The 20,423-nt window shown below is 42.4% G+C and overlaps 1 protein-coding gene across 2 annotated transcripts in view; it reads left to right on the forward strand.

The window, feature by feature from the left end:
* Positions 1 to 20,423, forward strand: part of PFKFB2 (6-phosphofructo-2-kinase/fructose-2,6-biphosphatase 2) — a 37,648-nt gene that overhangs the window by 2,665 nt on the left and 14,560 nt on the right. For both annotated transcript variants that reach the window (XM_063451217.1, XM_063451224.1), the window contains exons 3-8: positions 9,066 to 9,191; positions 9,771 to 9,867; positions 10,125 to 10,191; positions 12,969 to 13,043; positions 13,860 to 13,916; positions 19,654 to 19,778. In XM_063451217.1, the coding sequence (XP_063307287.1) occupies positions 9,066 to 9,191; positions 9,771 to 9,867; positions 10,125 to 10,191; positions 12,969 to 13,043; positions 13,860 to 13,916; positions 19,654 to 19,778 (547 nt within the window). The remainder of the gene's footprint in view (positions 1 to 9,065; positions 9,192 to 9,770; positions 9,868 to 10,124; positions 10,192 to 12,968; positions 13,044 to 13,859; positions 13,917 to 19,653; positions 19,779 to 20,423) is intronic.

Below are 20,423 nucleotides of genomic sequence, written 5' to 3' on the forward strand. Positions count from 1 at the left end.
GCTGCTGCTGGCCCTTTTAGAATCATCCGTGGACATATTGGGACGTTTGGGAATAATGTCCCTTTAAGACTTTGTAACATGTCACAGTAATACTGTCTTAAATATTATGTAGGTATTTATGTGTTCGGTTAAACTGGGGATATGTAGAAATGTGTGTTTTATGTGTTAAATGTATCAGTATGTAATTTTATGTCTTTTACTGTCTTTTTGTCTGCCATGTGGGTAATGGAGTTTTGCCTCAGTCCTTGGAGATAATTCGATTCCTTCCCCAATTATCTCCAGGCCAGAGGGGAGGGATTGTGAGGCATTGTGGGAGGTAACCGGTCTGAGCTGGAAAGTCATGCTGACAGGGGTTTTAAAAGATACTATTACTAACTTTTGAACCCCTGGTCTGATCCATGCCATTAATATGTTGTTCCCCTGAATGGATTGATTGTGGATATGTAATTTTGTGTGAATGTGATGTATGGTTTTGAAGTTATGAAAGTTGTGTAAAAAGTATATTTTAAACTGTATGCATAATGGGATTATGTGTCACACTAAGGGGAGGGGATGTGTGGGTTGCACCCGTGATACTATTGGTTATTTTATGCCTCCCCCTGGGTGTGGCCTGTATGTGTAATATGGTAATAAAAGCCAGGCTGGATGTGCCAGTCGAGAGTTCCTGCTTAACCCTCAAAGTGAAGTGTCGTCTCATTATTGGGGGATGATTTATGGTATGCTGTTCCAGTTTGACTGCTAGGAGTGTAAACCTATTCGTATGGTTTCCTATTCAACTGGCTACAGCATTCATATGCTTGAGAGGATTTATACGCTTCTCTGATTCGGTGGTTGTGGTGTCTGCTGCAGTGCTTGGAGTCCTCAGGAAACGCTAGGAGCATCCTTTAACGGAGGTACCCAGTCGGGGTGCCAGGCGATCCGTTACAGTTTATTTATAAAATGTGTTTCTATCTAATTTTCAAGTAAATTCTGGAGACCACCTGCAACACCATAATGCATAACAGGCTGAGGGACACTTTTTAGTATTAGGAATATATCTTTGTATTCCTGACACTAAAGTGTTTCTTTAAACTTGTTTAGATGTCTGTAGAATATCTATTGCATGTATTAACAGGCTTACATCAACCTTAGATTTAGCAAGGTGAAGTCCCCAGGAGGCTAGCTAGCTGCATAATGCGAGGAAATAAGGGATAGGCTGAGGGGGAAACATTACAGGGCTACTATAGTCACCAGAACAACTACAGCTTACTGTAGTTGTTCTGGTGAGTATAATCATTGCCTTCTGGTATTTTACATGCAAACACTGCCTTTTCAGAGAAAAGGCAGTGTTTACATTGCCCCTAGGGACCCCTCCAAGTGGCCACTCCTCAAATGGCCACTGGAGCTGCTTCCTGGCTCAGTGCTGCACAGTATTATTATTATTATTATTATTATGATGATGATGATGATGATATTATTTATATAGTGCCATCGAATTCCGCAGCGCTTTACAATGGGTGGACGAACAGACATGTAGTTGTAACCAGACAAGTTGGTCACACAGGAACAGAGGGGTTGAGGGCCCTGCTCAATGAGCTTACATGCTAGAGGGAGCGGGGTAAAATTACACAAAAAGGTATAGATAGCATTAGACTAGTGACAGTTGCAGAAGAGGAATCAGTCAGGAGCTATTAACAGTTTAATTGATACGCTTTTATGAAGAAGTGGGTTTTTAACGATTTTTTTGAAGACTGGGTGAGCATCTAATGGAGGAGGGAAGCGAGTTCCACAGGAACGGTGCAGCCCTCGAGAAGTCTTGAAGGCGAGCATCAGAGGTGGTAGTACGGACAGAAGATAGACCTAATCTTCAGCAGATCGTATGGGCCTAGACGGAACATACTTGTGTATAAGGGAGGATAGATAGGTGGGAGCAGCATTATGTAGAGATTTGAAAGCAAGAACCAGAATTTTAAATTGAGCTCTATATCTTATAGGAAGCCAATGTAGTGACTGACAGAAGGGTGAGGCGTGGGAGGTGCGGGCGGACAGGAATATGAGCCTCGCCCCCGCGTTTATTATGGACTGTAACGGCGCAAGTTGGGAGCACGTAAGACCACTGAGAAGCGGATTTCAGTAGTCAGGGCGAGAAAGGACATTGGAATGGACCAGCACCTTAGTCGCATCAGGCGTTAAGTTGGGGCGAATGAGCGCAATGTTTTTGAGATGGAAATGGTAGGATTTGGCGATAGACTGAACATGAGGCTTGAAGGAGAGGTCGGAGTCAAAGAGAACACCTAGGCAGCGAGCCTGCGTGGTGGAGCTGATGGTAGCACCATTGAATTGGAGGGAGACAGACACAGGAGTAACAACACTTGAAGTAGGAAAGACTAGAATTTCAGTTTTGGTCAAGTTTAGTTTAACCCCTTAAGGACACATGACATGTGTGACATGTCATGATTCCCTTTTATTTCAGACGTTTGATCCTTAAGGGGTGAAGGAAGTGGGCAGCCATCCAGTTAGAAATAGCAGGGGGGCGGGGCCGGACCGCCATGCTGACCGGTCGCATGCAGGAGAGGCTCCGGAGAAACCGGGCCTCTTAAGCCACATACTGCGGAACTTAGTACACAAAACGAGTCTACAAAACACCCGTAGCGGTGGGAGCGGCGGCAGACCCCGAGATCGGGAGTTCTGGTCACCTGAAGGGGGCACGGAGCTTCGAGGGCTGCGGCCTACCAGGGAGGGGAGCGTGGTGGACGGCCGCTGCTGCGTCTCCCTCCCCTACTGCCATGGACGGACGGCAGGAGTTGCTTGCCGGCCCTGTTTCCCCCCCCCTTTGGACCGGGGGGGTCATCCCGGTCCCCACTGAGGGGTGCCTGAGACGGGCGGGGGCTGAAGCGCATGGAACCCTCGAACTGTCTCCCAAAATGGCGGCGGCTGACAGCTCAACCGTAACGGCTCCTACACCACGGAACCTCTTTGAAGTGCGCTATCATCATCTGCCCAGCTGGAGGGCTTCAAGCAAAAGACAACCGCAGAATAAACGCCGCGGTCTGGGAAAGTGAGAGACCCCCAGCCCGCAATGGTTGTACCTAGGTGGGGCGGTGTGCAGAGGGCGCGAAATGCCACTGTGCCGCAGCATGTACCAGCCAAACAGACCTACACAATTACAAGCGCTACACCCCCAGAACCATCAAGCATAACAAGGGGAGACCTACCACATACAGACGAACACCTGTGAAGCTGAACAGCCATGTATATGGATCAGTGTCCGGGGAAATGAGCCACACATGCCAGCATAGAGACTCTCGCAACGCCACAGGACACCGACTAAAAGAATCCAACACCCGAGAGACTCACACATAGCGACAGCAGCTCAGCAGAGCAGACACCGGGAAAGCACTGACGAATCCACATGCAGAGGTCTAGACTCCACTTCCGAGCACCGGAGGGGTCTCCTGAGCAACGGAACAGTGCGGACTCCTGGGGAACCGAGCTGTATTACCCCACTGACTCTCTCTGCCTAATCCCTTCCGCAGACATCTAAGCAGGGACAGGCGATCTCCACAGAACTCTCATTATACGTATGGTTCTAATGTCTTAGCTAATTGCATGTACCTCTACTCTATGCCTGATATAAATGTGTCCACATACCCATTGGCTTGCCCCTTGACAGCATGCACCCGGCGGGGACTCTTACTCATAAAGTAGCCTGCTCATATGCTTTTCACACACTACCACTGAACCATAGCCTGCTACTCTGCTGACCACATCTTACAATAGGATGTTTTCATGTTTAGTAAAAACTCATAGTAAACGTGATTTCCTGCCTACATGTAGCTCAATATTCAGAACCAACATATCTATACATTAAGCCTACAAGTCCTATATACCAACATATCTTTTCAAGCCTGTCCAGCCTGCAATTTACACTGTGTTGGTTTCTGTTGGAATTATTACCTTGGCCTCCCAGCTACTAACTATATAGATTTAACTTAACGCAACACGCAGTCACGTATACTATGCCTAGGCAGACTAGACGCATGTCTCACCACATTGCTAAACCGTGTACCTACTCGAACAGCTTTGTTCACATAATGTTACTATCTGCCTTGTTGCACCATTTTGTCGATCCTTGACTAATCTTGCTTAACAAGACCATATGTCATACCAGCAAGATCTATCTGATGTTATTCTAATGTTAAACTATACCTTTTATAAAAACAAAAAAGTGCTGTTCATCTGACATGTAATATATGCTGCTGGATAATCTTTACTGTTGCCAATTGCAATGTCTATGTAAACCTGTAAGTTAATGCAAAGCACTACAAAAATAAAGAATTAAAAAAAAAAAAAAAGAAATAGCAGAGAGGCAATCAGAGACACTAGTCAAGAGGGACGGGAAGAGATCAGGAGAGGACAGGTAGATTTGAGTGTCATCTGCATTGAAATGATATTGGAAGCCAAAGGAGCTAATGAGTTTACCAAGGGAGGCAGTATAGATGGAGAACAGTAGGGGACCAAGGACTGAACCTTGGGGGACACCAACAGAGAGGAGTTGGGGAGAAGAAGCAGAGCCAGAGAAAGAAAAACTGAAAGAGCGCTGGGAGAGGTAGGAGGAGCACCAGGAGAGAGCAATATCTTGTAGACCGATATTGCGGAGGATGAGAAGAAGCTATTGATAATCAACAGTGTCAAAAGCCGCAGAAAGGTCAAGGAGAATTAGGTGTTCTGCGTCTCCACGCTCTGCATGGGGACGCTGAATTTTCCTCAGAGATGCATTGATTCAATACATCTTTGTGAAGAAGTGCTGATTGGCCAAATGGAGTTTGGCCCTGCCCCCATCCCGCCTCCTTGCCTATGGGAAAGCATTGGATTGGCAAAAAAAATCGACAATTCCGATGTCATCAAGGAGATGGATCTGGGGCGGGACCAGCGACAGCGGACCCTCGCGGCGCTGGAAATAAGGTGAGTTTTAATTCTTTTTAAGGAGGCTGAGGGGAGGCAGGCAACCTAATTGGTGGGTTTAACATTATAGGGTCAGGAATACATGTTTGTGTTCCTGACCCTACACTGTGTGCAGAATTATTAGGCAAATGAGTATTTTGACCACATCATCCTCTTTATGCATGTTGTCTTATTCCAAGCTGTATAGGCTTGAAAGCCTACTACCAATTAAGCATATTAGGTGATGTGCATCTCTGTAATGAGAAGGGGTGTGGTCTAATGACATCAACACCCTATATCAGGTGTGCATAATTATTAGGCAACTTCCTTTCCTTTGGCAAAATGGGTCAAAAGAAGGACTTGACAGGCTCAGAAAAGTCAAAAATAGTGAGATATCTTGCAGAGGGATGCAGCACTCTTAAAATTGCAAAGCTTCTGAAGCGTGATCATCGAACAATCAAGCGTTTCATTCAAAATAGTCAACAGGGTCGCAATAAGCGTGTGGAGAAACCAAGGCGCAAAATAACTGCCCATGAACTGAGAAAAGTCAAGCGTGCAGCTGCCAAGATGCCACTTGCCACCAGTTTGGCCATATTTCAGAGCTGCAACATCACTGGAGTGCCCGAAAGCACAAGGTGTGCAATACTCAGAGACATGGCCAAGGTAAGAAAGGCTGAAAGACGACCACCACTGAACAAGACACACAAGCTGAAACGTCAAGACTGGGCCAAGAAATATCTCAAGACTGATTTTTCTAAGGTTTTATGGACTGATGAAATGAGAGTGAGTCTTGATGGGCCAGATGGATGGATTGGTAAAGGGCAGAGAGCTCCAGTCCGACTCAGACGCCAGCAAGGTGGAGGTGGAGTACTGGTTTGGGCTGGTATCATCAAAGATGAGCTTGTGGGGCCTTTTCGGGTTGAGGATGGAGTCAAGCTCAACTCCCAGTTTCTGGAAGACACCTTCTTCAAGCAGTGGTACAGGAAGAAGTCTGCATCCTTCAAGAAAAACATGATTTTCATGCAGGACAATGCTCCATCACACGCGTCCAAGTACTCCACAGCGTGGCTGGCAAGAAAGGGTATAAAAGAAGAAAATCTAATGACATGGCCTCCTTGTTCACCTGATCTGAACCCCCTTGAGAACCTGTGGTCCATCATCAAATGTGAGATTTACAAGGAGGGAAAACAGTACACCTCTCTGAACAGTGTCTGGGAGGCTGTGGTTGCTGCTGCACGCAATGTTGATGGTGAACAGATCAAAACACTGACAGAATCCATGGATGGCAGGCTTTTGAGTGTCCTTGCAAAGAAAGGTGGCTATATTGGTCACTGATTGGTTTTTGTTATGTTTTTGAATGTCAGAAATGTATATTTGTGAATGTTGAGATGTTATATTGGTTTCACTGGTAAAAATAAATAATTGAAATGGGTATATATTTGTTTTTTGTTAAGTTGCCTAATAATTATGCACAGTAATAGTCACCTGCACACACAGATATCCCCCTAAAATAGCTATAACTAAAAACTACTTCCAAAAATATTCAGCTTTGATATTAATGAGTTTTTTGGGTTCATTGAGAACATGGTTGTTGTTCAATAATAAAATTAATCCTCAAAAATACAACTTGCCTAATAATTCTGCACTCCCTGTATAGTGTTCGTTTAAGACAAACGACACTTGTAAACTGAGCTTTGTCAGATCCTTGCAAAAAGGCAACAGCGAGAGGGTTGAACGAGGACTCGGGGCTCTTCCCACCTCATTCCGAGAGTTCACATCACCCTACCCCAACCAAGGGGATATTAGAGTCCCCCATCCCAGGCATGCAAGGCAGGCCTCTGAGCCCCAATGGTGTTGACAGAACACTCCAACAGCTCATGGGCTGACATGAGTGGACATTATACTCCCTCTTTTCTTACTTTAAAAGTGGTTCCACTACTTTCTCAGTCAGCCTTGCATATCTTCTGCAACCTCAATCCTGTCCTGCATCTGTACCTTCCATATTTTGGAGGCATGCACTTTGTCACACTCTTTAGGATTGCTTCCTGTATCATTAATAGTAAATTCAGAATCCTATTATTCGCCTTGAAAGCCTCTATAACTATAATCATATCAGTATATCTGCTGTGCTAAATTTTTGTATCGTCTTTGTTCGTACTGTTACCCCTAATAACACATTACTGTATACTTCAGAGGGCTGAGATGGTTATGGTGCTTGAAGTGTTCCTTAATTATTATTGTTTTCTTCTTTTAACCCCTTCCCAATGTTAGTGCCTGTTATGCCATCCTAGAAAAGGAAGGCTTTAACAATGTTTGGGCAGGGTAGCATTCCCTAACAGTCTTGCTCTCCCTCCATCCCAAATACTTACTCATGGTGCCAATCCCAAATTGGTGGACTGCCTGATAACCAGGCAGTCCCCATGCAGCCAATCCCGCCATCACATGACTCGGATTGGCTGCAGGGGGGACTGCCTGTGTTGTCAGGCATTATAATCAAATACACCTGGAATTAAATTATGCTTCTTTCATTTATAGATGGCTCCAAAAAATTTTTTGTGTGTTTGTCAATATTTCCCTTCATAGTGTGAACTGAAATATGAACAGATACGCTTATTTTTTGTTTTATGTAAATTAAAGCAACATTTAAAAACTACGTTTAAGTCCTCTCTTTTTTGCAACAATTGTACCTATGCCGAAAATGCACTTGGGTTAATTTAAATGTGGAGACTCTGAGTGCTCGGCTTCTGCAATACTATTTATTATTATTTGTTAAACCAGAAAAAAAAAGCTTATCTATGCCTGAGAACATATTTGAAAAATCTGTTTGTATTCTTCCTGGTAAAATCGATTCCTGTTACTATCTTTTTTAGCAGAGGATACATAACAATGAACTGTGTATAAAGGAAGAAGAATGTTATCAATGGGTTCACGATACATCACAATAAACCTCAAGAATGAAGGACGAGTGGTTTATATATGTCTCCAAACCAAGAAATATTCCCACTATCTGTTTTCTTCCCATAGACTCCCAGAGGTTGTTTCTTAAAATTCAACTTTGCGCAAATCTTTTGTTGACCTTGCATGAAAATGTTTATATTTTGTTTCAGCCTTGAGTTTTTTTTTTTTTTTATTACTTTTGGATCTAAAAAATCGAATTGCCACAGGAGAATGTTGTGAAGCTATTGCGTAAATGCAAATTTCTTCTACATGTGTGTTATAACGATCACACAATTATGTTTATAATGCATGACTGTTTTAACAAGATATGTAGTTGAGCAGTTGTTTTTGAGCAAGGCAGACTAAAGGGGGCTGTAGTGGTCATGGTGCCAGGAGTGTCATTGGGCCTCACACTACATATATTGGAACAGTTTTTACCTGGAGTTTGATGTGCTCCACTCCCTGCCTCTCTGCAGCCTGAAAAACTCTTCACTGAGTGGTGCAGGACTAACTTCAGACTGACTTTCGGTAGTGCAGGGTGTATTTTATTGGCTGAGAACATTCACTCTCGGCTAATGAGCTGGCCCTGTACTGCAGGGCTTAGCTCAGGAGAACAAAAACAGAGTGAACAAACGCCCAAAAAGTTGAATAAGTATTCACTGGTAGGACATGGGTCATAATAGTCTAATAATATTTTAAGACTCATTAATATATATATTTTTTATTTCTTTTTCTCTTTCCTGTTTTAGGGTTAGTTACTAGAGCCTATTATAAATTTACCTACCATAGCATTGGTTCACCCAATTTTTTTTGTGTGTTTAAGTTCTTTTGTCTCCTTAATTATGACCCATGTCCTACCAGTTAATACTCACATTTTTGGGTGTTTGTTCACTTTACTCTCTTTGTTGTGAATACCCAGGGTTATTTTTTATTTTTTTAAGGACTACAGGTCTTTCGTCTTTTGCTATTGGTGGGTCGTTTCCTGTTTTTGGGTGGGATTGACCTCTTTCTAGCCCAGTTCAGAAGCCAAACCATTAGTAAATGGTTCCACGATTTATGTTGGGGTGCGCCACAGCACTCCTGCCACCATAACCATTACATCACACTGTATTGCTTATGGTGTTTGCAGTGTTCCTTTGATGCATGTTAAGTGAATACATATATTCTTTATGTTGTTAAAACTTTTTTTTCCTTTCTATGTGCAGCGTGGGCTTCATACATGACTAACTCTCCGACGCTGATTGTAATGATTGGGCTGCCTGCCAGAGGCAAAACGTATATGTCAAAAAAATTAACAAGATACCTCAACTGGATTGGTGTACCCACCAAAGGTATGTGAACACACAGGAAAAACTCTCAGTGCTTCCTTATGTCTTTATTCAAAAGATTTCAATTTAAGGCTCGAGTGCTGCTTGTTCCTTTTGGGCATTCATGACCTTTGATATGAGCTACTAGCTCAAGGTTGCACTTGTTCTGTACAGTAAATAAAATAAAATAAATCCACAATATTCAGATGCTTCTAGCTCACAAGTTAGTATGTATAATATACTGTTTGTTATGGATTCCACTTCAACCATCAAATTCAGTTTGTGTTTTTTTTAAAGTGAGTCAAGCTATTTAACGCTTAAGAAAAATTAACACTTTATTCCTTAATGTCTGTGAGATTGTGAATTATCCGTATTTGTCTATATTTAAAAATGTATTTTTCCATTTTCTAATCTGTCCCGTTTTATAGTGTAAATGTAGGTTTTTGCCTAGTATGTATAACTCACGGCTTATTATGACTGAAGCTATAGAACGTATTCTTCCCCCTCCCCAATATTCCTTTTGAAAGAACATCTGCAGTCTAAAGTGCTTTGTCAATTCCTTTTGACAAATCTTTTTCTTCTTTTATTTTTTCCCCCCCCAAGTATTTAACCTTGGTGCATATCGCCGTGAAGTTGTTAGATCCTACAAATCCTACGAGTTTTTCCGACACGACAATGCTGAGGCCATGAGGATCCGCAAGTATGTTTCAATCTTCAGGGATGTTTATTGCTCAGAGGGTTATGACTTTGGGATCAATAGAAAGTTATTATTATGCAAGTGGTTATTTCCTGAATATCCATATTATCACAGTGGGATTTTTTAAAAATTTTCTTTTGGACCAGAGTTATGAGCTATAGCATGTGTTTTAGAAATGTCTCTTCTGTGCATTTTCTTTCCTTGCTACCTTTAATACCCCTCGCTGTTCTCACAAACGCTTTCATTCCTTTTTACTGCAGGCAGTGTGCCCTGATCGCATTGGAAGATCTGAAGCTCTATTTAACAGAGGAAGGAGGTCAGATAGGGGTAAGCAAACCCAGTTGAGGTACCGTATATACTCGAGTATAAGCCGACCCGAATATAAGCCGAGGCCCCTAATTTTATCCCAAAAAACTGGGAAAACTTATTGACTCGAGTATAAGACTAGGGTGGGAAATGCAGCAGCTACTGGTAAATTTCTAAATAAAATTAGATCCTAAAAAAAATATATTAATTGAATATTTATTTACAGTGTGTGTATAATGAATGCAGTGTGTGCGTATGTGTGTGTGTGTATGAGTGCAGCGTGTGTGTATGAGTGCAGCGTGTGTGTATGAGTGCAGCGTGTGTGTATGAGTGCAGCGTGTGTGTATGAGTGCAGCGTGTGTGTATGAGTGCAGCGTGTGTGTATGAGTGCAGCGTGTGTGTGTATGAGTGCAGCGTGTGTGTATGAGTGCAGCGTGTGTGTGTATGAGTGCAGCGTGTGTGTGTATGAGTGCAGCGTGTGTGTGTATGAGTGCAGCGTGTGTGTGCATGAGTGCAGCGTGTGTGTGCATGAGTGCAGCGTGTGTGTGCATGAGTGCAGCGTGTGTGTGCATGAGTGCAGCGTGTGTGTGCATGAGTGCAGCGTGTGTGTGCATGAGTGCAGCGTGTGTGTGCATGAGTGCAGCGTGTGTGTGCATGAGTGCAGCGTGTGTGTGCATGAGTGCAGCGTGTGTGTGTATGAATGCAGTGTGTGCAGGGCCGGTGCAAGGATATTTGCCGCCGTAGGCAAAAAAAAATTTGCCGCCCCCTCCCCCCCCATATGTCCTGACTTCCCCTCCTCCTCCCTTAGTGGTCCTTACCTCCCCACCCCCGTGTTCCTTCACCCCCCCCCCCCCCCCCCCCAGTGGTCCTGACTCACCCCCCCCCCCAGTGGTCCTGACTCACCCCTCCCCTAGTGGTCCTTACCCTCCCCTCCCATAGTGGTCCTTATCCCACCCCCTCCCTCTCATAGTGGTCCATATACCCCCCCCTCCCTCCCATAGTGGTCCTTATACCCCCCCCCCTCCCTCCCATAGTGGTCCTTATCCCACCCCTCCCTCCCATAGTGGTCCTTATCCCCCCCCATCCCTCCCATAGTGGTCCTTATACCCCCCCTCCCTCCCATAGTGGTCCTTATACCCCCCCTCCCTCCCATAGTGGTCCTTATCCCACCCCTCCCTCCCATAGTGGTCCATATACCCCCCCTCCCTCCAATAGTGGTCCTTATCCCCCCCCTCCCTCCCATAGTGGTCCTTATCCCCCCCCTCCCTCCAATAGTGGTCCTTATCCCCCCCCCTCCCTCCCATAGTGGTCCTTATCCCCCCCTCCCTCCCATAGTGGTCCTTATCCCCCCCTCCCTCCCATAGTGGTCCTTATACCCCCCTCCCTCCCATAGTGGTCCTTATACCCCCCCTCCCTCCCATAGCGGTCCTTATACCCCCCTCCCTCCCATAGTGGTCCTTAACCCACCCCCTCCCTCCCATAGTGGTCCTTATACCCCCACCCCCCCCTAGTGGTCCTTATACCCCTTTTTTTTTTTGTATTATTAATTTTTTATTAGTATTATTATTTTTTTATTATTTCTTTTTATTTATATATTTTTTTTTTCGTCCCCCCTCCCTGCTTGATATATGGCAGGGAGGGGGGCTCTCCTTCCCTGGTGGTCCAGTGGCAGTTCAGTGGGGGGGAGAGGGGGGCTGGCAGAGCTGTAACTTACCTGTTCTGCAGCTCCTGTCAGCTCTCTCCTCCTCTGCGCCGTCCGTTCTGCTCTTCTGTCAGCTTACACTGGAAGTCTCGCGAGAGCCGCGGCTCTCGCGAGACTTCCAGTGTGAGCTGACAGAAGAGCAGAACGGACGGCGCAGAGGAGGAGAGAGCTGACAGGAGCTGCAGAACAGGTAAGTTACAGCTCTGCCAGCCCCCCTCTCCCCCCAGTCTGTAGTATGGCAATGCAAATTGCCATAATACAGACCTTGACTCGAGTATAAGCCGAGTTGGGGTTTTTCAGCCCAAAAAATGGGCTGAAAAACTCGGCTTATACTCGAGTATATACGGTATATGGTTACATCCATTCATAGGCATTCTAACCTAGAATTATTCGCTGGACTGGAAAAAGATTCCTGGTAAGTTACATAGTAATGAAGGCTTAGTCATTCATATATCCATGTAACCACCATTGCTGGAAAAAGAGAAAATTAAAACTTTTTTTTCTTTCAATTATGAGATTAGAAGGGCAACAAATCCTTCTTTACTTCAAAGTGACATCCAACTAGTAAAGATAAGATTAAAGGAACACTCCCACCCCAATAATCACTTCAGCTCGTTGAATTTGTTATGGGGGGGGGGGGTTAGTGTTTGGGCACCATCTTAACTTAACTTCAGAGCTTGAACCATTTTCCATCACTGAGAATGTATAATTTCTTTCAATGGGCTGTCCGTGATAGGCTGTTGATGCTCTCAACCTGTCAAGACCTGGCAAAACCTGTCTCCTACTGTGGCGTCAGGTTCTATAGGACCAACTTTGAGTTTAAACTATTAGAAATATCATCCCCATATTGTGAGCTAACGTCCAGTGGTCTTGTGTACACAAGCAGTGACGTTTCTGTGCACAACACACATATTGGCAAAACCATGTTGGTAACCCACATGTATGACACTGTGTAGATGAAACCACTCATAAACAGGAAAGGCCTGTCAGAAGAGAGAGACCTGTTCATGTTTTTGTTTGTTTTGCCTTTGGGTCACCATGTCCCCCTTTAAAAAGAACATGTGGCTTATTACTGTCTGTCATTGTTTTCCTATAGGTGTTTGATGCCACAAACACAACTCGTGAAAGAAGAGACCTGATCCTAAACTTTGCAAAGGAAAATGCTTATAAGGTGATTTATCTTTTTTATTTATTTATTTATTTATTTTGTTACCAGCAATTTAAATGTATTGTTAGTTTCACAATATAATCAATGAGCCCAGCACTTACAGCGAGGGGGGAAAAAAGTATTTGATCCCCTGGTGATTTTGAACATTTACCCACTGACAAAGAAATGATCAGTCTATAATTTTAATGGTAACAAGTGTTTACGATACATAGGCATACATGTAAGGTCATAACATATATAGATCTACAATTCCAAATTGTAAATATGTAGCAACGGGTTAGTAAATATTCCACCCTTTTATACATTATACTAACTCCTCTTTCATTTGTTTTATTAAGTACAAGTTGTTCACTCCTTATTAGGTTTTGCTGTTTGCTTTATTAAACACTACTAATTGATCGCAGTCCTTTTTGTGGTTGTTGGATCCTGCCTGTACGACAGGTTAAATGATCTGAATTTGACATAGGAGTTTGGGCCGGTCTTCATATTTGTGATTTCTCCTCCAACATAAAAAGATTTTTGTGGCACAAAACATAAACCGGTCTAAGTGCTGCTGTAATGCCGTTTTTGTGTTGGGCCAAATTCCTGATTTGCATTTCTGATAGTAAATTTCGGTCAGAATTCAGTCATGGCAACATAATCTGCATCCCTTGGCTAGATGCAGGTATTAACGTTAAAATCTGTTGCTTTTTGCATCCAAATACTATAGAAACTAAAACTATTGTAAATTCTTCTTTATTTCAGGGCATTAGAATAAATATTTCAAATCAATGATTATAGATATTAAATTTTTTTTTTTTTATGTACATTTAAATCTAGGTATTTTTTGTGGAATCAGAATGTGATGATCCAGAAGTAATTGCTGCCAATATTATGGTACGTTTTTATCATGGTTCTTATCTCTTGTTAGGCAATATACAAAAGTATCCCTTCTCTTGTTTTTGTTATTTACTAGTATTTCATAGTGTCAGGCTTTTTCAGATTGCTTTATTCACATTACAAAGCAATTTTCTAAGGTACGTTGGCAGAATTCAGGGTTGTGCAAAAAAATAAATAACGTTCAAGATGCTATTATGAAGCCTATCTCCAAATGTTGTTTTTCCTGGGAAGTGCTGAGCAGTGCAGTACGCCTATAACACATGGCTGGTGGTTTGCAGTGTTTTTGGCACATAATGTTAATAACAATTTGCTGAAAGAAACAAAGTTGTTTGTAACCCTAGCTGGCTGCAAGGTCATCTGCAATCCTGTTGAAAAGCCAACACTGAACTTTAAACATGTGATTGATAAGTATTTAAAACTTTAAATCAATTATTTTAAGTCTTTGTTCTCCACAATAGGGGAGGGGGGGAGGTGGGAACTGTGTGTGTGTGTGTGTGTGTGTGTGGTTGTTTTTTTTTTTTTTTTTTAAATTGGGTAAATACAACCTCAGATGAACAACAACACAACATATCACACTGTCATGATTTAATTAAAAAATATATATAGCCAGAATGGAGAAGACCTACGTTAAAATCGAATTACACCCTTACTGCTTCCATAGGAATTAAGATGCTAAGTAACAGACAGGTGCTGCTAATCAAATGCCCTTGATTAATTGATCATCAGCAAGTGTGACCACCTCTCCAAAAACAGAAGTTTGCTGGTCTGGAGCATTCAGGTGTGTGTTAACACAGTGCCTGACTGGGAAGGATTATAAGGCCATTTCCAAACAATTTAAAGTCCATCATTCTACAGAAGAAATATTACATTGTGGAAAACATTCAAGATAGTTGCCAATATTCCCAGGAGTGATGTTTCAGCAAATTCACCCCAAGGTCAGATGATGCAATGTGCAGAGAAATTGCAAAATAAAACAGTTTTATTATTTATACATGCCTCCGTTAACCTGTTGGATGTTAAAGGGACACTATAGTCGCCAGAACAACTACAGCTTAATGTAGTGGTTCTGGTGAGTATAATCGCTCCCTTCAGGCATTTTCATGTAAACACTGCCTTTTCAGGGAAAAGGCAGTGTTTACATTGCCCCTAGGGACACCTCCAAGTAGATGGCCACTGGAGAGGCTTCCAGGCTCAGGGCTGCACAGTGAGCAGCCCTGCCGTTCAGCGTCCCCACGCTCTGCATGGGGACGCTGAATATTCCTCAAAAAGATGCATTGATTCAATGCATCTTTATGAGGAGGTCCTGCTTGGCTGAAATGGCATTTTGCCCCGCCCTGTGCCGATTTTAGCCAATCCAATGCTTTTCTCTATGGGAAAGCATTGGATTGGCTAAAAATCGGACATTTTAATGTCACAAAGGGTGCAGAGTTTTTAACTTTTTTTTTTTTTTATAGGGGGCTAAGGGAAGGGCAAGCCACCTAAATAGTGGGTTAAACACTATAGGGTCAGGAATACATGTTTGTGTTCCTGATCCAATAGTGATCCTTTAAGGTTCATGACAGTACAATTAGAAAAAGACTGAACAAGTATGTATTGTTCGAAAGGGTTGCCAGGAGAAAGCCTCTTCTTTCTAAAAAGAACATGGACGCACGGCTTAGGTTGCAAAGTTGCATCTGAACAAACCACAATATTCTGGAACAATGTCCCTTTGGACAGACGACAGCAAAGTGAATATGTTTGGCCATAATGCACAGCACTGCAAAAACTGAACAACTCCGCACAAACCCTTCATACCAACTGTCCAGCACGGTGGTGGAGGGGTGATGATTTGGACTTGGGAGGACATGGGAACCTTGCAGTCATTGAGTTGACCATGAACTCCTCTGTATACTAAAGTATTCTAGAGTCAAATGTGAGGCCATATATCAGACTGCTCATGCTTTGCCAAAATTGGGTAATGCAACAGGACAATGATCTCAAGCTTACCAGCAAATCGACAACTGAATGGCTGAAAAAGACATGATGTAATATGTCATGTATTGTTGTTGTTCATCTGAGGTTGTCTTTACATAATTTTAAGACCTGCTAAGGAACCGATGATTATGTCCTGATATGTAAAATCATAGCATTTAAAGAGGGTGTACTTTATATTTCCCATGACTGTGTGTATATGTGTGCATGTCTGTCATAACTGTAGCTGCCACTCGGCACATGCAGCTTCCAGGGGCAGCTGTGCAGCAGAGACCATGTCTCTGGTTTCTCGCCTCTCCAGCCAGAGTGAACGCTGTTCGCCTATACCCCTCCAAGATGAAGGCTGGCCAGCGTTTACGATGCTTCTGGTACAGAGTATGGCCTGCACTTCCTCACTCTCGCCTTATAGCTGTGACAGCCTTGCGCTACCTACAGGAATCCTTAGGAATTGCAGGAACCTGTAGGTTTGGATGTTTTTATACTAAAATAGTTACCGGTCATTATTGTGGGACACATAATCTGCCCTTCACAAGTCACACCCTTTGTGTGAATTGACGCTGAGTGATGAGGCTGTCCAATAGAATTCTGGCTATCCCTATATAAATTCCCCTCTTTCTGAGAATCATTGCCCTGTCGTGGTTTATTTTACCCAAGAGTGCGTACTGAGTGGTTGTTATTTTTCCTGTTACTGACCCTGCTTCGCATTGACTATTCTGATCTTCTATTTCCCTGACCTCTCCTTGTTTATTCATATTTTGAGTGTCAATGGCGTTCTTGACCGTGGCTTTCTTTTGACTCTGCATTTTAGCCGATCTACGGCACATGCCGGCCTGACCACTCTAAGCTTCGGTACACATATCTACCTCTTCCTTTTACTTGGTTTTGGTTAGTGTTTCCCTAAATTCTGTGTTTAGGGATTACCTAATCCTGACAATGTCACACTCCACATTGGTTTAGCCAAGGCTACATTTTCTTAGAAGAAACAAAGTGTCCCAGGAAGGGACTATTGGTGTGTACAAGTGAACCTGAATAGGGGGTAACCCTTAATTGTAACAATCAGAAAAATACATAAATGTCCTGAGGATATAAAATCCAACTGACACAAAAAGGTTCCTTGAGAAATATAGACCTAATTTGGAACTAGAAATATATACATTTTATTGAATATTTAGAGAAGACTTATAACATTAACCCATTAAAAAGAGCCACAAATAAATGACCAATGGGGGATACTCTATAGGAGACTGGATGGGATATTGGCTGAGGGTGAAAGGGGTGGGGTTAGAGAGCCCGATTAAGTTTGTATATTTGCTACAGTAAACCTTTTGTGGCTATAATAAAAGGCATTAGAGAGGCCTATAGATAAACACCAACAACAAATGTATCTAGTGTAACAGTGTATCAACACAGACTTTTACCTACATTTTTTTGCAAAGTATGGATTGGTATATCAGCTGCAGTAAACCTCTTGTGGCTATGATAGAAGGCAATAGAAAGTTCAATAAATTAGCACCACTATTATTGTTAAATTGTATTGAATAGGGGGAATACAAAGAACTCAAGACTAGTAGTTTTGTGGACATAATTGGAGGGAACTCTGCTGTTGGATGGAGGGTTTTACTGGGGCAAGTTTTTTGTAACCAAGTCTGGGTGTCTGGCAGCATCAAGCTGTCTTTTTCTGCTAATTTTTGTAGTCCCCGACCTTGAAGTTGAATTTCTATCTAGTCAGTTTATAGAAGGCTTTTGCAGAGATATCTCTCTTATTTTTCAAGATGCCATTATAAACCCATTCTTCGTAACATTTTTTTCAGGTAGCAGTCTGTGTTGATACTGTTACACGGGATACATTTGATTCAATACAGATTTTCTTCAGTAAATAATATTATTCAGGAAATTGTGCTTCCAACATTCTGTCAGAATCCTTATAACAGGAAGGAAAATAAATTCCATTGCATTGATGTTAAGTACACTTCAATGCTATTTGGAATACCCAAGACCTTTTCGTTGTTCCAACAGACTGTTGATTCTCTATTCGGGTCAAAAGAAAATCTCTTGGCAACTCACAGCTTATTCGCAACTCCGGTTCAGTTTGCTAGGCCTGATCGTATCTGGTCCCTCATTCACTCTTTCTCAAAATACTAAGTTAAACCTGCAGGTCTCTCTGGATTCAGTTTTTTTTGGCACATGGTCTTTCTGGCCATTTGAGATTGCTTTTATCCCAGTTGTGTACTTCCTCTAATCTGGAGGGGGGAAAAAAAGCTAATTTTACTTACAGTAAATTTCCTAATCCTGGGGATTAAAATCTCTTCACATATTTCGCTCTTTATTTAATAAATATATTTTTGCTGTTGCACGTGTTTTTTCTGGGGTTTCTGAATTGGTTTTAGGTTTTACCTTGTGGGGAGGAATCTTAGGAAGTGCTTAAAGGACCACTCCACATCCCAAAAGCAATTCAGCTTGCTGAAGTGATTTATGGGTATGGAGTATCATAGTTTAACCCCAGTTTATAAAAGTGCTGATTTCTATGAGAAATCAGCAATTTTATTAATTAACTAGGGAACACCTCCCTGGCTATCAAACAGTCTGTCCTACTTGAGCGTGCCTCCCTCCCCCTCCCTCACAGACCTTCGAGCAGACACGCATAGAAGAGCCAGCGCATGTGAGCACCAACTCAGCGGCTTATCAATGAGAAGCCTCTGTTATTTCCCTGTGAAGAGACCGAAAGTCTCTTTCCGGGAAAATAGGGGAGGGCTTTCTAAGGCTGCAGTTTATAAGAAATGAAGCCTTTTCAAGCTTATTTTAAGATATACCCCAATGAATACATGCATGAAAAAATGAGAAATAAATGCATGTATTCGATGGAGTTATGACTACTAAAGAGTGATTTTTTTTATTTATTTTTTTAACCATGTGGGCAATGGAGAGGCTCCTTTAACTTTTATATTTCTAGTGTGCTGTCTGCCTTTTTTGGTCAAGACATAATGGGTATCCCTTGATGTTGTGCACTGCCCCTCCTAAGGAGAATTTTTTTTTTACGACAAGTAAAATTTGTTCCATATATGACAATAAAATGTACAGCAAGGTATATTATTGTCATGTTTTCTAGTGGATCCGCAACAGTTTGCAAGCCAGAGAGGAATCTGTCGCTGAATTCAATTTCTCACACAAATATTTGATGTGAAATGAAAGCCCTGTTTCTCCTGAACAAAATGATATATAATAAGTTTGGGAGCACTTAACCTGAACGAGGGTAATTAAGGTTGTACAGACATATAGTCAAATTCCAGGTTTTGTTTTGAGCAGAACTTGTACGATTGCCGTGGTCCTTAAAGGACCACTATAGGCACCCAGACCACTTCAGCTCAATGAAGTGGTCTGGGTGCCAGGTCCATCTAGGGTTAACCCTGCAGCTGTAAACATAGCAGTTTCTCTGAAACTGCTATGTTTACATTAGGGTTAATCCAGCCTCTAGTGGCTGTCTCATTGACAGCCGCTAGAGGCGCTTCCTCGCTTCTCACTGTGATTTTTCACAGTGAGAAGATGCCAGCGTCCATAGGAAGGCTGGAGAAAAGGTATGTGTTTAACCCCTTCCTCCCCCTTCAGCCCGGCGGGAGTGGGACCCTGAGGGTCTGCAGGACCCAAAGACCCTATAAAGCCAAGAAAACTAGCTTGTTTTCCTGGCACTACAGTGGTCCTTTTATGGGTTAATTTGTTAATTCCAAGTTTAGTATTTAATTTTCTACAATTTTTTTTTAATTATCAGGAAGTGAAAGTTTCTAGCCCTGATTATCCTGAAAGAAACCGGGAGAATGTTATGGATGATTTCCTGAAGAGGATTGAGTGTTATAAAGTTACTTATGAGCCTCTGGATCCTGATTCTTACGACAAGTATGTTACACGCATGTTTTGTTATTTCTTACCAGTAGTCCAATGAAATGTAATACCTGTGTTCTGCTACAACCTCAGTGGATCCACAAGGGTTTAAACAGAACCTTCCTTTGAAGTACCATGGAGACCTATAAATAGAAGAAAGAGTCTAATAAAGTGTTCTGCAGAATTAGTTGTGATATATAGTACATGATTGTTGCAGGATGCGTCACTAAGATACGTAGGTTAGGTACCTCTCCTAAAATACCACTCTAAACGGTAATAAATGACGCAAGCAGGAAACTTCTTAGAACAGTAAACATGCCATAAGGAAACAACTGTGCTTATAAACTGAGATGTGTTTCATATAATAGATTTGCAGGTTTGACGACATTTGATAACAAGGAGTTATTGTTGAATATTATAAAGCAACTTTGTGAGATCCCTGTAAGAACAAGTATTAATTCTAACCACAGCCAGAATGTACAAACACACGAAATTAAACCCTGCACCCACTACTTTCGGGTAGCAGCAATGGCTATAGTATTCACCAGTTCAAATAGATAGGAGAAAAGCAAAAAACAAGTTACCTGTGCACTGTCACATGTAAATAACTGGAGGTTTGTATTGTCACTGTAATGGGCATTAAATAGAAAAGAGAAAACC

The sequence above is a fragment of the Pelobates fuscus genome, chromosome 1 (assembly GCF_036172605.1).
Source record: "Pelobates fuscus isolate aPelFus1 chromosome 1, aPelFus1.pri, whole genome shotgun sequence".
In the NCBI taxonomy this organism is placed as follows: domain Eukaryota; kingdom Metazoa; phylum Chordata; class Amphibia; order Anura; family Pelobatidae; genus Pelobates; species Pelobates fuscus.